We start from the raw sequence: 16,977 nt of genomic DNA on the forward strand, positions 1-16,977 counted from the left end.
CCAACCCCATAAAACCCCCCTTTCCAGCCATCTCACTCAGCATTCTGCCCCTCTGTCCCTAACCTATCCCTCAAGTTCCTATACCCACCTGCCCCCAGTCCAACTAGGAGAGATCTCTTCTATTTCCCCTTCCCAAACAGATCCATGTGCTCCTTCCCCCTCCCCCAGTCCTCCTTGTTACCTAGCCTCTCTGGGTCTGTGAACTGAGCATGTCTATTCTTTACTCCACAGTTAATATCCACTTGTGAGTGAGAACATACCATGTTTATCTTTCTGGGCCTGGGTTACCTCATTCAGGATGAATTTTTTTTTTTCTAGTTCTATCCATTTGCCTGAAGGTGAAGGCGTAAGTCAAAAACAGTCCCACACCAGTTTAGAATTATGATTAATAGAATGGTTATTTATTTAAAGGGGAAAAAACAGATCACCGTCCAGACAACAGCCCTCATGCAACCAGGAAGGGAGTCTAGTTACGGGAAGCAGAGCAGGAAGTAAGAGAGAGAGAGAAGGGAAGTGGCCGCTTTTTTAAAGGGAGAGAGACCACGCCCCAATGGGCTGGTATCTCAGCGGCTATTGGCTGGAGGAGCGGAAGAACCTCTCGCAACATTTGCCTTCAGATTTCCTGATGTTATTGTTTTTAACAGCAGAGTAATACTCCATTGTGTAAATGTGCCACATTTACATTTATCTTTATCCATACTTCGGTTGAGGGGCATCTAGGGTGTTTCCAGGTTCTGGCTATTACAAATAAAGCTGCTGTGAACATAGTTGAGCAAGTGTCCCATAGTAGTAAATCTTAACAACTGAATCTTGGAGCTGAAGCCTATTTTAGCATCAAATGGCAGTAATCCAGGGTTCCTTTGGAAAGCTGAAGGCTACTGCTCAGATCTCTTGACTGTTCTCCACATTCCAAAGTAAAGGTCACAGTTGGGTCCAGACCATAGTTGACATTACACTCTGTGCGCACAGACTCCAGGCCTCCATTCACTCACTACCCGGGGCACTGGGGAATGGGTGTGAGATTGAGAGGGTGTTGACCTTGCACTGCACTTCTCACAGCCTGATTGTGCTGTCTGTGTCCACTGTGACAGTGGAGTCAGCAGTAAGCCCAGGCTGTGAAAGCTAGTACCAGAAAAGGGAGAATCCCTTTCCTAGCTGACTCCTCCCTGGCATTATTCCATCCCAGCTAGCTCCCTTCTTTCTTCTCTTCCACTGAGGAAACGGGGGTGGGGGGGAGTGGGGTTAGGGGCTCTGTCCACTTGAGCTGCCTGGCTGCCCCTACCACAGCACAACTCTGAGGCAACCTGTACCCTGGTCAGAATGTGAGAGAAGAGAGATGAGAAAGTTACCTCCAGCCAGGTTGAGTTCCTAAATTTCAGCTCCTCTTTGGGGAGTCCACATAGTTGTGCTTGCTCCTCTCTATTTGTGTTTTGCATTTTCTTAGTCTTTGTCTGGTAAATCAGCAAAAAGAGAGTCTGTTGTGGGCTTGCTTACTTTCTTGGTCAGCCTCAGATGTTCTTACTTATTGTATTACTTTCTTATGCTGTCTAACAAGTTTATGGACGTGGTAGCTTACAGCAATACCCATTCAGTGTTCCACAGCTTCTGAGGGTTAGAGGTAGTTAAGGCAGGGCTGGGTTTCCCCTGAAGGCTTCTCTGAAGAAGGATCACCCCTCAGTCTTCCTCAGGCCAGAGTTGACAAAAGTCAAGTCCTTGCAGCAGTGAGATTAACAGTGAGCTGTGTCTTCAAAGCCCTGGTCAAGAGGGAGACTTCAGACAGTCTGCTAGAACCAGGCTTCTGTCCATAGGGAGGGAGGGAAGTGACATAGACCTTTGCTGTACTCTGATGGTTAGAAGCAAATCACAGGTTGTTCCTTTCACACTCAAGAGGAAGAGAGTCTGTCACCTTGTTACCCTTTGATCCTTAGGGGTGATGCTTCCTCACCTTCTGGTCCTGTCCTTCAGAATCATTTAGTGCATGGGTCCACACCCTACTTCAAAGGTTTGCTGCCAAGTAACCCAAGAGTTCTAAGCACTGTGTCCATACTCTGTGTTAGTGACTGGAAATTTCCATGGAACTCAATCCTATGGCTCTCGCTCCCAGGACTATGGAAATTCTATCAAGTACTCAGTGTTACTCAGGCCCTGCTGGGCCTTTCCAATCAGATTTTCCCTCTCGAGATCTTTGACTGTCTTGACCCATTCTCTCATACAGCTCTTAGAGTCGAGCACAGGCTTCCTGAGCACAGCAGGTAACAGAAGTTGAATTTAGTCTGGACAAGATGCCATTTCCTCCCCTCTTCTCTTTTTAGTTTGTTTGATAACATTTACCAGCCCCTTCTAACCTAAACACTGCAAAGAAATTCTTCCTGAATTAGCCAGATTTTTTTTTTTTTTTAATTTTTGGCTTTCAAGACAGAGTTTCTCTGTGTAACCCTGGCTGTCTTGGAACTCCCTTTATAGACCAGACTGGCCTCAAACTCAGAGGTCTACCTGTCATCTGTGTTCCATCATGTCCCCCCCCCCCCCCCCGAATTAAAGGCATGCACTACCACCACCCAGCTACCCAGATTTCTAAACGATGATGTACCCTTTTCTCACTTACATAATGAGTTGAATGAGATAGATAATGCTTTGATGAAATGAACTTTCTAGCCAGACTAACCCCAGGATGTGGGTTCATGTGTGTAGAAGAAACTCAGGATGAGGAATGGTTTAGATTTCAGGTCCTTTTATTGACTCCTACTTTATAAATACAGGGAATAATCAATTAACAAAAGTCAAGAAATCTGGAGCATTTCCTGTCTGGATTGGTTTTACATTGAATAGCTGAGTTCCCAGCTACATAATTTCTTTTGTTTTTTAAAACATTGTTTCTCGGGATGGAGAGATGGCTCAGAGGTTAAGAGCACTGGCTGCTCTCCCAGAGGTCCTGAGTTCAATTTCCAGATGGCTCACAACCATCTGTAATGAGATCTGGTGCCCTCTTCTGGCCTGCAGGGATACATGCTGGCAGAACACTGCATACATAATAATAATAAAAAAAAAACACTTGTTTCTCTGGGGAAATGTGGTTTCAGACAGCTGACATGTGGCCATAGAGCCTTGGAAAGAAACTCTTCCTTCCCTCCCTTCTGACTGCTGCACCCTCCAATCTCATGACTGTTAGATGGTTTAAGAATAAAGGAAACATACGTACTGAAATCCCAGACTCTTTTGGTTTTTCGAGACAGGGTTTCTCTGTAGCTTTGGGGCCTATCCTGGAACTCGCTCTGTAGTCCAGGCTGGCCTCAAACTCACAGATCTACCTGCCTCTGCCTCCTAAATGCCTTAGTTCTTAGCTCAAGCCAAAGCTATCCCCATGATCCCACCATCCACCGTTTGTCTCACAGATACTTCATGTCCAGCCTGGCGCCAGCCTTAGAGCCCTGTATCACATTTCCTCCTTACCTAGTTCCTACTATAGAAACAGAAGTTGCACCTGCCAATCAGAGCAATGCTGTTTTCCCTAAGAGAAACTGGGCAGGGGAGCAAGGTTTCCTTTGCAGTAACAGTAAGCTGAAAATCAAGTGAACGTGTATGAGTGGAGGAACGATTGAGTGCATTTTGACAGCAGTCACACCACAGTATGGTAAGGAACCACTAAGGAGTGGGTTTGATTGTCAACTGGGGTGGGGAATTCTTTCATCATAGGTATACAATAGGACAAGAAGGATGCAAAATGAAATGTGTAGCAGGGTCCCAGTTTTACAAAACTATTAAATCCTTTGTAAAACTCAGACGGATGGAGACTTGGTAGTTGGCATGAACTGTTTGGAGGTGGTGGAAATAAATACACAGGAGAGTGGAGGATATAGACAGAGTAAAACAGTGAGTTAAGGTAGGTCAATGAGATCAGAAACAAAGGCACCTCCACCTCCAAATGAAGCTAGGCAGAGTGGTTCATGCCTTTAACTTAGCACTAGGGAGGTAGAAGCAGGCTACATGTGATCTAATTTGAGGCTAACCTGGTCTCCATAGCAAGTTCCCTACTAGCCTAGATTACATAGTAAGTTTCTAGCTATAAAATAAAAATTAAAAATAAATAAATGTTCTAGGACTGTGAAGCTGGCTGTGTGTGTGTGTGTGTTTGTGTGTGTGTGTGTGTGTGTTGCTTGTAATTCCAACACAGGAGGTGGCAACAGAAAATTACTGGAGGAAGAGCAAGCTGGATTGTCAGACTAGCAAAACCTAGTGAGCTCCAGGTTCAGTATAGAAAATGGAGAAATTGAGGAAGACCCCTTCATCAGCCTCAGCCTCCAGAAGGATGCACACATGTGCAATTTGCCATGTACACCTGCACACACAGACATGAGCTACACACACATCAGAACATTTTAAAAACACTGATCCACTCCCTGTTTAATCAGTACGTACTAGACTTTTACAGAACTGTCCCATAGGTCCAGAAGCTCCCCAAATTCAAGTTTATAATATTACTAACTCCACAAGAGAGATAGTAACTTACTAATTATTACTTGATCATATCAGAAAAGAATATGTGCTCATGGAAGATTTTGTCCTTGGTAAATTTTAGATGGTTCTAGATTTTTCTTGGGGCCATAGAGACAGAGAGGGCTACCACCAGGGCACTAACAGAAGACAGGAAGCTGTTTTAAAACCGCCACAGAGTTCCCTGGCTGTTCTGTAGACCTGACTGTCAGGCAGGGAGCAGTACTGATGACAGTGATGTACAAGAGTCATTTAGATGTGTGTCCTTGAGTGTGTGCAGTGCCTTGCTTATGGCTGTATTTCCAGGCCAGAAATGCGTGTTACATGATCAGTCTCTCCCTCCTTAGTCTGTTGCCTTCCTGAACTAGTAACATGTTTTTCATTGGTCATGCCATTCTTGTGATACTAGATTAAGGAACATATATAAGATGGTCCTGAGACTTTAGTCTCTTAAGGAAGGCAAGTAATGACAACAGCTTGGAAGGACATGGAAGAGTCAGAAAATAGAAGTTTCAGTAAGAATGGACACAACAAAAATAGGAATAAGGATAGGAAGTGAAGGCGTAAGTCACAAACAATGCCACGCCAGTTTGGAATTATGATTAATAGGGTGGTATTTATTTAAAGAGGAAAAAGCTTACAGCTCATCGTCCCAGACAACAGCCCTCTGCGCAACCAGGAAGGGAGTCTAGTCACCCGTGGAGCAGGAAGTGAAGAGAGAGCGAGCTAGGGAAGTAGCCGCTTTTTTAAAGAGAGAGAGACCCCCAATGGGCTGGTATCTCAGCAGCTACTGGTTGGAGGAGCGGAAGGACCTCCCGCGACAAGGAAGTTAAAGTCAGGGTACAAGATAGTCTGGGACAACTCCAGCAGTGGGGCAGTTCTGGGCAGCTAAGGTCTTGTACCTAATACTAGATCAAAGGTGTGGTAACCAGGAGGGAATAATATGATTGGCATTTGAGGCTGTTCTAGCACAACAGCCAGCTCCTTGACTGATGTTTCTAAGGTCAGAATCCACAATCAAATCAATCTCATCTATTCATGCACACAAAGCTCCTCAGTCTAGCAGAGAAGTGTGATTTTGTAGGAAATGGAGACAGCCTTCAGCTGGAACCTGCAGCTGGAACAGGACAGGTTCGCATATGCAAAACAGTGACAAGGTGTTGGGAATGAAGCATTCAAGAAAGGGGAAAGTTACCTAAATGTTTAAGTATCCATAGATTTGGAGGACCTAAGAGAGCCAAACACACATGCATGCACTCATGCACACACACACACACACACTAGTAGAAAATAACTTGATTCTAGACAGGCTTTCTCTGTGTAACTGACTCGTTTTGTAGACCAGGTTGACCTCAGATTCACAGAGATCCACCTGCCTCTGCTTCCCAAGTGTTGGGATTAAAGGCGTGCGCCACCACCACCCGGTTTAGAAAATAACTTCTTAAAAAGGAAAATTACACATGGTCAATCCAAGACCATCCGAAAGTTTCAGTATGCTCTTTAGAAAGCTGAAGGACAGATAGGTATTGTGGTGTACAAGTGTGTTCCTCAACATAGAGGAGGCTGAGGAAGGATAATGGCAAAACTCATGCCAGCTTGAATTATATAATGTGATCCATTCTCAGAAAAAAAGAAGAAAACCAAAGGAAGATATTTTCAGGAAGCCAGCACAGAGCATGTCTGTAATTCAGCACTCAAGATGCTGAGACAGGAAGATTGCAAGTTCCAGGCTTACTAAGACTATACACAAGACCTTATCTTAGTAACCAAGGTCTGGCCATGTAGTTTGACTATGGAGTACTTGCTCAGCATGTCAGGACCTGGATTTTTCATTTGTTTGTTTTAGGTTTTTGAAACAGGGTCTCATTATGTAATTCTGGTTGTCTTGGAACTCACTGTGTAGACAGGACTGGCCTTGAACTCACAAAGATCCTCCTCCAGCTGCCTCTGAGTCTGCTGGGATTAAAGGTGTACACCAGTGCTCCTGGTTTAGGACCTACATTCTTATCTGCAGCACACACACACACACACACACACACACGAAACTGATTTACCTAACTTGAAAACATCCATGTGCCAAATGCTAAGCATGAATAGTGAGCACAAAAATCACTGAGAGTATATAGAAGTTTCTGAAGTTTCTGAACTCAGATGTAAGAGACACATATGTATCTGCAGAAAAAAAAGCATGTGACCTAAAAAGGATTTGTCCTTCTGCCCAGGACTGTGTACTGAGATGCAGCAGCAGGGTGCCTTCTAATCAATTCTCAACTTAACATATTAGACCAGCCAGGCCTCTAATCTAACAGAAAGGAAGCTAATGCAGTTTCTAGAGGTTCACCTCTACATACCCTTTTTTCTTTTTTTTTTAAATTTTCTTTATTTTTATTTTACATATATAGGTGTTTGCCTGTGTATATGTCCATGCACCGTGTGCATGCAGTAACTGCAGAGGACAGAGGAAGGTGTCAGATTCTCTGGGACTGGAGTTATAGGCATTTATGAGGTAGTGCTGGGAATCAGACCTGGGCCGTTGTAAGAACAGTCAGTGCTCTTAACTGCTGAGCCATCTCTCCAGTCCCCCCCCCCCCCCCCCCCCCCCCCCCCCCCCCCCCCCCCCCCCCCCCCCCCCCCCCCCCCCGCTACACACACACACACACACACACACACGGTCCCACTATGTAGCTCTGGCTGTCCTGAAACTCACTATATAGACTAGGTTGGCCTAGAACTCACAGAAAACCACCTGCCTCTGCCTCCTGAGTGCTAGGATTAAAGGCATGCACCACCATGCACCCTTTCTTAAAGAGATACTTTTATTTTCCAGCAATATGAGCAAGCATTTACACGAGGGCAAATCATGGAATGGCTGAATTAAACATCGACATGAACAGCCCTGGATAGTAAGGATGTCAGTGGTTCACTATGCTCGTCAGTGTCCTCTTCCTACCCTGTCAGTTTGAGTCACATCAAAACGACTGATTCATGATCTCAAGATAGAGCTCAGCAGTTAAGAGCAATTGTTGTTCTTGAGAAGCACCTAGGTTCAGTTCACCGCACTTACATGGTGACTCAACAAGCATCTGTAATCCCAGTTCCTAGGGATCAGACGTACGCACTTCTGACCTCCACTAGCTCACGAATGCACACGGTGCAAATACATACATGCAGGCAAGACACTCACATAAAATATTTTTAATTAAAAAATGACTCAAAATAAAAGTTGAATGTAAAAAATAACCAGTAGGATACTGGAAAGATGCACAGAGCCAGTAGCCTATCGGAGTGTAGTCAGCGTTGCTGACATCATAGGAGTTAGAATCACAGCTGTGTAAGCTGTTATATGGTCAAATTCACAAAGACAGAAATAGAGGCCGGGAGGGGGGAGCGCACCAAAAGAGGAAGCATGCTAACCATATGGCATTGGGAATAATATCACTACTAAGCCTTTTTATTAAAAAAAAAAAAAGATACAGAATATGTCACTTATTTGAGAGCAAATTGACCTGCAAGTCTTTCTGCCCTAATGTGTTAGGTTTTTTTGAGAATGTCATATATGAGTACCGCATCTACATTACTCTCATGCCACCCCTTCCTCTAACTTCTCCCATACTCCCTCCCTCCCAAATTCACAACCTCCTCTTTATTATTATACATATTCATGTTATGTGTGTATACTCGGATATATATACACACATGTATATGCAATCTGCTGAGTCCATTTAGCATTGTTGGTATTAACAGATGTCCAGGGCTGACTTCTTGGGATTGGACAATCTATGTGGGAGCTTGTCCATGAAGGAAACTGATTCTTCTTCTCTTAGCATCATTGACGACCTGTAGCCCTTCATCTAGGGGTAGGACCTTATGCAGTTTCCCCTGTTCACGTTGCATGTTTAGGGTATCATGTAGTTGAGAGTGCATGGCGCATTGGCCCTGTCATGTCTATGCAGTGCTATCTATCTGCAGGGGTCCTGGGCTGCTTCCTCTTCCATGATGCTCCCTGAGCTTCAGGGTGAGGGTTGCAGCATCGCAGGGGTGTCCATTGGAACGGGCACTCCACTGTCAGTGTTCTCTGCATTTTGGCCAGTTGTGTATCTCTGTATAATCCACTGAGCAAGGCAGTGCACATCTTTAATCCCAGTAGTTGAGAGGCAGGAGTAGGTGGATCTCTCTGAGTTAAAGACTGGTCTAATCTACATAGTAAATTCAAGCCAGCCAGGGCAGGGGGACAATACAGTGAGATCCTGCCTCAAAAGTGGAGGAAAAGGTTCCACAAAAAGTAAAAAAGTGACCTCCATGTGCTTCTTGGCTACATTCACATGCTTGAAGAAAACTCACCAACACACACACACACACACACTGAAACTCTATGTAAAGTCTGCCCCCTGCTCAGTTCTTTGCTGTCCCTCTGTGTCTCTCCCAATAAATCTCTTGTGTGAGGTTTGTGCATGACTTTGTGGTATTCCTTGGCTCCTGATTATCAGGATACCTTTCCCTTCAGAACTGTAGCATCCCTACTGGGAAAGCCTTCTCCCTCAGAGCTGTAACACTTAGGCCCCATCCATCATTACCAAAACAGCAAGAAAAAAACAAGCCCTGCACTGACTGGAATAGATCATTAAGTAACACAGAAGAAAGGGAATAGTAAATACATCTCATTTATTACTTTTAAAGAGAAGAACATGGGCTGGAGAGATGGCTCAGCCATTAAAGGCTAGGCTCACCAAAAATAAAAAGTGAATCTTTTGGTTTGGTTCAGGGTTGTTTTGGCTGTTTGAGACTGGCCTCAATTTCGGGATTTGCTGGTGCACACCCTTATCCCACCAGCTACAGCTGCAGCCACTTTCTTTTTATGGGAGGGTGATGACCTGGGGATTGAACCCAGAGCCATAGATGTGCTAAGGCAAAACTATGCTCCCAGTCCCAGCAAGAGCGTTCCTAAGAATTGCCAAGAAACTTTCAGCGTCCATTGCTTCTGAGATGACACCGTTGACACACAGGAGAGGAATGGGCATGTCTTAGGTTACAAAATAAAAATGTGGTTAGATTGTCGATTCTTTTAATTTATAAAAAAACCCCAGCAGCTATATAGTAGGAGTTGGGGGAAGAAGTGGTTGCTTCTGGGGTGCTTTGTCATGTAAACAGGAGCAGTAAAGGGGGAACACTTACCTGGTCTGAAGAGTAGCTGGCCTTAATTAATTTACAGATGAATAGAATTAGGCAGAAATCCTTTATTCCTCCTTCTGTTGAATACCTCTCTAACACAGAGTCCTACCTGCCCTTGGCATGATTTTTATTTTCTTCTAGATGTGTGGCTGAAGCTTCATGGTTGGAGCATACCTGGTCATGCTTAGGATTACCTATACCTAGAATGACATAGTGTGAACACAACTTTTACCATGAAAACATTCCTGGAGAATATCTCTAAGGTCAACGAATAGTCATTTTTCAAGGTTCATAATATGTAGAGCTTCTGGAGTCATCTGAAAGCCTTACATATGCTGATGCCAGGGTCCTGCCCACAAAGATTCCATCCAGATGAGTAGCAGCAGTCTTGGTTTTGGATGTTTTTAAGCTTTCTGAGTTAAGGGCTGGAGAGATGGCTCAGTGGTTAAGAGCATTGCATGCTCTTCCAAAGGTCTTGAGTTCAATTCCTGGCAACCACATGGTGGCTCACAACCATTTGTAATGAGGTCTGGTGCCCTCTTCTGGCCTGCAGACAGACTATTGTATACATAATAAAGAAATAAATATTTTTTTTAAAAAAAAGCTTTCTGAGTTAATTCTGACTGGAATTCAAAGACCGAGGAATCACTGTTTTGAAAACAGAATATTGAGAGATATTCCCACCATATCAATTTTATTATGATAGTATTTTGTCATGAACAATCTACCTCTAGGTTGAAATTTTTTTATATGTAGTTACATATAAAATACATTGATAAATTTAAAAATGCAAAATTATTCAATACAAAGCAACGTCTATGCATGGGTAAACGATGGTTGACTGAGACTTTTGGGCACATTATTCCTCCTATTTATCTGTTAACTGTGCCTGCCACCTGTATTAGTGTAGGTCCAGTAGTGATATAGAAACCTCACAGTGGTATAATGGGTGTATTTTATTCAAGGAATAAACCATGATAAAAGGATTAGCTGTAAACCGAGCATGGTGACACAAGCCTTTAATTCCAGCACTCAGGAAGCAGAGGCAGGGGGGATCTCTGAGTTTGAAGCCAGTCTGATCTATATAATGAATTTCAGGCCAGCCTCGACCACATAGTGAAAGAATTAACTATAGAAAATGATGTGGCCCCTAAGCTGATAGAGTATCCACAGAGGAAGATCTGGTTTAGAAGGGAGCCCCACATGCTGGCACATGCACTGAGCAGTAGATTTGATGAGCTGAACAGCAGGAAGCACTTCCAGGTTTCTTGTATTTTAACTGGAGCACTTGTAAGACCCAAGCCAGTCACAACCAGCCAGTCCTCAGTTAGTTGCTTACATATCCATGGAAAGGAGTCCTGGACTTGTTGATGGTTAAGTGTATGGATTGGGTGGGTATCATCAATGCAGCAGGTCTAGAGCCCAGTGCTTCTGTTAATAGGGCCACTTTATTGGTCAGCAAGACAAAACGGCAGCCTACAGAATGGGAAAAGATCTTCACCAATCCTACATCGGACAGAGGACTGATCTCCAAAATATACAAAGAACTCAAGAAACTTGACATCAAAAGAACAAATAATCCAATAAAAAGTGGGGTACTGGCCTAAACAGAGAACTCTCAACAGAGGAATCTTTAATAGCTGAAAGACAGTTAAGGAAATGCTCAACATCCTTAGCCATCAGAGAAATGCAAATCAAAACAACTCCGAGATTCCAACCTTCACCTGTCAGAATGGCCAAGATCAAGTATACTGATGACAACTTATACTGGAGAGGATTTGGGATAAGGAGAATACTCCTCCATTGCTGGTGGAAGTGCAGACTTGTACAACCACTTTGGATTTCAGTATGACAATTTCTCAGAAACTTAGGAAACAACCTACCTCAAGACCCAGCAATACCACTTTTGGGTGCATGTCCAAACAGTGCTTTCTGCAGAAGGAGCTGCGGGCTGCATTCCTGCCGCCCTGCTCTTGGCCGCCTGGCTAGCTTATACCCCGAAATAACAACACACAAACTGTATTCATATAAACATTGCTTGGCCCATTTCTATTAATGTGTGTAGCACCACGAGGTGGTGATTTACCAGGGAGATTCTAGCCTACGTCCATCTTGGGTCAGAGCTTCATCGCATCTGCCCCAGAGAGGAGAGCTATCGAGTCTGAGCTCACTTTCTCTTCCTCCCAGCATTCTGTTCTGTTTACTCCACCCACCTAAAGACTGGCCTATCAAATTCCTCCATCAGATGCTCAATCATACCATAAGGACATGTGCTCAACCATGTTCTTAGCAGCATTATTTGTAATAGCCAGAACCTGGAAACACCTAGATGCCTCTCAACTGTAGAATAGATAAGAAAAATGTGGTACATTTACGCAATGGAGTACTACACAGTGACAAAAATTAATATCTTTAAATTTGCAGGCCAATGGTTGTATCTAGAGAAAAACATTGAGTGAGGTAACCCAGACCAGAAAGCCAAATATAATATGTACTCACTCACAAGTGGCTTTTAGCCATAAAAGAAAACCAACCTATAGTTGTCGACCCTAGACAACAAAGAGAACCCTAAGACAGCCATATGTGAATCTACATAGGAAGGAGAAAAAGACAAGATCTCCTGAGTAAATTGGGAGTGTGGTGGTCACGCGAGAGGGTAGAAGGGAAGGGAGTGGATAAAAATGTATAGTTCAATAAAAACAATTTTTTCTAAAAAATCAGGGCAATTGCTATAGTACTGGGTGATCCTCCATTTCTGACTTAAAATCAGGTGATGGCAGTCGGTTGAGACAATACTTTGAAAAGCACTAGCTTGATGGGGGGTGTACCTTCTTCCATATTTCTCACACAATGCTCAGCACTAGTTTGCTTCTCTACAAATGTGGACCAAACAAACTAAACAAAAAAAGCTGAGATACTTTTTATTTAAAAAAAAAAAAAAAGGCAGGGCAATTGCTGTAGTCCTGGGTGAACCTCCATTTCTGACATCCTCTCAGAGTGACTCCATTCTGTATATGACACTGTCTAGCCCAAGACTTTGTGTACTGATATTATCCCTATTCTCTACCCAGTGTTGAGTCTCAGACCCAGGGCCTCTCACAGACAAAGCAAACAAGTCCTTTTGTACAGTGTAGCACCCTCCCACTCAGATCAGACTCAGACTTACCCTGTGGGCCAGTTGTGATTCTCCTGCCTCAGCTTCCCAAATAGTCCTGTGCCACCAGTCCCGGTTGCTGTTTCATCTTTTAATAGGTTTTAAATCAGCCGTCATACTAATACCATTTTTTAAATATTTAATAGGGTAAAAGAACAGGAAACACGAGAAGAGGAACGTTTGATGGAAGAAAAGAAAAAGAAAAAGCAGGAAGACAAGAAAAAGAAGGAAGGTGCTCAGAAAAAGGTTTGCAGAATTCCGTCCTCTGTGCCCTGCGGTTGTATGTCACGTCTGCGTTATTGAAGCTATCTTGTGACCACACTTGATTGCTAGAATTTCTTCCTCCATGCCCTTGCAGTCGTGTGTGTCGCATCTGCATTAGCGTAACTGTCTCGTGACCACACTTGATTCTACTACTGTTTTAAAGCAATATGCTAAATCTATAATTAGTAAATAATAGCTACTTGGCTAGTGAAGTGAGTTTAGGATGACTGCTGCACAATGTCTTTTCTAAAGAGTCAGACGCACCAGAGTCTTGTTTCCAGGGGCTGTATAGGTGATGTGTCAAGAATGCTCATGCCTTCTGAAAGAGGACTGTGTTCAGCCCAGAGCAGCTCCAACTAAAACATCAGGAAGGGGCCATGAAACTGACAGCATTAGAAAAGCTAGAAATAATTTTTGAAGTTTTGGTAAATATTCTTTATAAATCATATTTATAAATGTTTAAACAAGAAGTTCTACAAGGGGCTGGAGAGATGGCTCAGTGGTTAAGAGCATTGCCTGTTCTTCCAAAGGTCCAAACACAATTCCCGGCAACCACATGATGGCTCACAACCATCTGTAATGAGGTCTGGTGCCCTCCTCTGGCCTGCAGACATACATGCAGACAGAATATTGTATACATAATAAATAAATAATCCTTAAAAAAAAAAAAGAAGTTCTACAAACCAGTCTAGAGAGATGTCTCAATAGTTAAAAACGTTTGCTGCTTTTCCAGAGAACCCAAGTTCAGTCATAGCCACCCACATTGAGAGGTTTCCAGCCACCTACTGTAACTCCAGTTCCAGGGATCCAGTACCCTTTTCTGGACCCTTTGGGCACATGCACTCACATGCAAGGTCACACACATCTAGGTGCGCATATATACACAAATATACATACATAATTAAAAATCTGTCTTTCAGAGTTCTTTAAACCTTATTAAACCTTATAGTCATATTTCTGTTTCATTCCATGTATACCAAATTATACCACCCATCTTTGTTTTCACTTAAGTAATGTGCCTTGAGTTTGAGGCAAGCCTGCTCAACACAGTGAGTTATAGTCACGGCTCCATGTCTCAAAGAAACTAAAAGAGAAAAGCCTAAAATGAAAGTCTTCTTAATTAACTGTCATCAATATGTGCATTCCACACAATCGTTTCTAAAGCATTTCTGATTTTTTTTTCAGGCTGCTGATCAAAAAACCAAAGGTAAGTTGTTTGGTTGTAATATATATATATATATATTGGGAGGGGGATACATTTTTATAGAAGTACCAAACTTTGCAACAAGGTGACTTTTGTAAAATTTATTTTATGTTTATAGATGGATATTTTGCCTGCATGTATATCTGCACCAAGTGTGTGTAGTGCCCACAGAGCCTAGAAGAGGACCTTGGAGCCTCTAGGACTGGGATGGTTGTGAGCCACCATGTGGGTGTTGAGAATTAAACCTAGGTCCTCTGCAAGAGCTAGTGCTTTCAAACCCTAAACCATAGAAGGTGACTTTAAAACAAAGGATCTAAGTTTGTCTTTGATTCTACCTTTATTATACATTTTGAAACTCTTCATTTATAGCTGGTTTTATATAGCTACATTTCATTGACATTAGGTTAATATAAAACTGCTTAGAAAATGTTATCTGTGTTTTCAACAACACTTTTAAATTTCCTTTTGGTTTCCACCAAATAAGGAATGAATTCAGGAAGATGATTCATTTAGATTATTCATTTAGAATAAGACCCAGAGAAAGCTAAATTTTTTTAAAGCTTGAAATTCCTTACTGCCAGTTATTCCCTTTGTATACTTAGTCTGTTTCTTTCTTGCTGATACGTAAGAGGCTTCTTTCCAGAGCTTACTTGCCTATTTATCTTAACAGTGTTGGTAGAAACACGGGCAATTCTCAGTGTGGCTCAGACATGCTTGGTATGCTGGAGGTTCAGAACGAGCTTAGGGAAGCTGTATCCCCAAGCCCTCCGCTTCATACCTGACACAGTAGGGACACTCATGGGTCACAGAGACCAACTCTGTTCCAGCCATGACAGTGTACTTCTTTAAGCTTCAGGTATTGCATCTTTAAAATGAGAAAAATGATGGATTGTTCTTGCCTTGTCAAGTTGTTGTAAAGACAGATGGACTCACACAGGAAAGGGGCCAATCCTTAGAGCGTAACTGATGTCAGTGAAGGGATGCTGCACTTCACTGGTGCCTCAGTCTTTCTGTCTTACAAAATGTGTCCATCCATCAATAATCAAATATTCAGGGTCCCTTAATTTCTTTGAAGATGAGTATTTTCCTGTGGAGATAAGAAAAGAACCCTGCCCCCAACCTATCTGTATTTCTTACCATCAGTATGCTCGCCATCCTTGTGAATGAATTGTTATTTATCTTTTCCAAGTGGCTTCTCTTCTTCAAACCGAACCTTTATTAATTTTGACGGTATCCATAATTTTTCCTCACCTGTGGAGATAAGAGCAAAACCCCTTCCCCAACGCACATCTCCTGGCTTCCATTGTGAGGTCAGCACATCCTTGAAATAAACTGGTTGATTTAGTTCAGTAGACTTTTCCATTATCCAATGTCTTTCTGCAGCCGTTGTCCCCTTCTCATTAGCGTTAAGAAAATTCAAGGTTAACAAAGCATTATGTAACCTATTTCTGGGGGTGTTTTCCACCCCTTTCTGTTTATTCAACATATCTTTTATAGTTCGATTTGATCTTTCTATGACTGCTTGACCTGTAGGATTGTATGGTATACCTGTAACATGCTTGATATTGTAATAGTCAAAAAACCGTTTCATTTTCCTAGAGGCATAAGCAGGACCATTGTCCGTCTTTATTTGTGTAGGTATACCCATGATAGCCATGACTTCTAATAAATGAGTGATTACTGAATCAGCTTTTTCTGAACTTAAAGCAGTTGCCCACTGAAAGCCTGAATAAGTGTCAATGGTGTGGTGAACATACTTCAATTTGCCAAATTCTGCAAAGTGGAACACATCCATCTGCCAGATTTCATTCCTATGGGTGCCCTTTGGATTAGCCCCTGCTGGCAGTGGCGTTTGGTTATAGAAAGAGCAAGTAGGGCATTTCTTTACAATCTCCTTAGCCTGTTGCCATGTAATAGAAAACTCTTTCTTCAAACCCTTGCTATTAACATGATGTTTTTTATGAAATTCAGAGGCTTGTAGCACACTACCAATCAATAACTGATCAATGTCTGCATTACCTTGTGCTAGAGGACCTGGCAGACCCGTATGGGATCGGATGTGTGTTATGTACATAGGGCAGAGCCTGTTCCTGATCAAATCTTGAACCTGGATAAACAATGAGGTTAGTTCTGTATCATCAGGTATAAATTCAGCAGTTTCAATATGTAAAATAACTCTTTCTGCGTATTGCGAATCAGTAACTATATTAATAGGTTCTCTAAAATCCCTTAGCACCATAAGAATGGCATATAATTCTGCCTTCTGGACAGAATCATAAGGACTTTGTTCCACCTTACCCAAGTCTTCCGATTTGTAACCTGCCTTCCCTGTTTTATTGGCATCAGTATAGAATGTACGGGCTCCAGTTATTGGAGCATCACGGACGATTCGAGGAAGGATCCATGAAGTTCTCTTTATGAAGTTAAGCCTCTTGCTTTTTGGATAATTGTTATTAATATCTCCCAAAAAACTAGCACAAGCTCTTTGCCATGGTTCATTATCTTCCCATAATTTCTTTAGTTCATCAGCAGTGAAAGGCACTATAATTTCTGCTGGGTCTATGCCTGCTAATTGACGAAGTCTCAGCTTTCCTTTTATAATTAACTCGGCGACTTTTTCCACATAAGTTTTCAGTTTTTTACTTGGTTTATGTGGTAAAAAGATCCATTCCAAGATAATATCATCTCTCTGCAT

General features: G+C 42.6%; 1 protein-coding gene across 5 annotated transcripts in view; it reads left to right on the plus strand.

The window, feature by feature from the left end:
- The window catches only part of Tnrc6c (trinucleotide repeat containing adaptor 6C), a 120,282-nt gene that overhangs the window by 32,837 nt on the left and 70,468 nt on the right, over positions 1 to 16,977 (plus strand). For all 5 annotated transcript variants that reach the window (XM_050140523.1, XM_050140525.1, XM_050140528.1 and 2 more), the window contains exons 2-3: positions 12,961 to 13,060; positions 14,264 to 14,285. In XM_050140523.1, coding sequence (XP_049996480.1) covers positions 12,998 to 13,060; positions 14,264 to 14,285 — 85 coding nt within the window. In that variant the 5' untranslated portion in view covers positions 12,961 to 12,997. The remainder of the gene's footprint in view (positions 1 to 12,960; positions 13,061 to 14,263; positions 14,286 to 16,977) is intronic.

Source organism: Alexandromys fortis, unplaced genomic scaffold (assembly GCF_014885135.2).
Source record: "Alexandromys fortis isolate MF-2015 unplaced genomic scaffold, M_Fortis_MF-2015_v1.1 scaffold_39, whole genome shotgun sequence".
In the NCBI taxonomy this organism is placed as follows: Eukaryota; Metazoa; Chordata; class Mammalia; order Rodentia; family Cricetidae; genus Alexandromys; species Alexandromys fortis.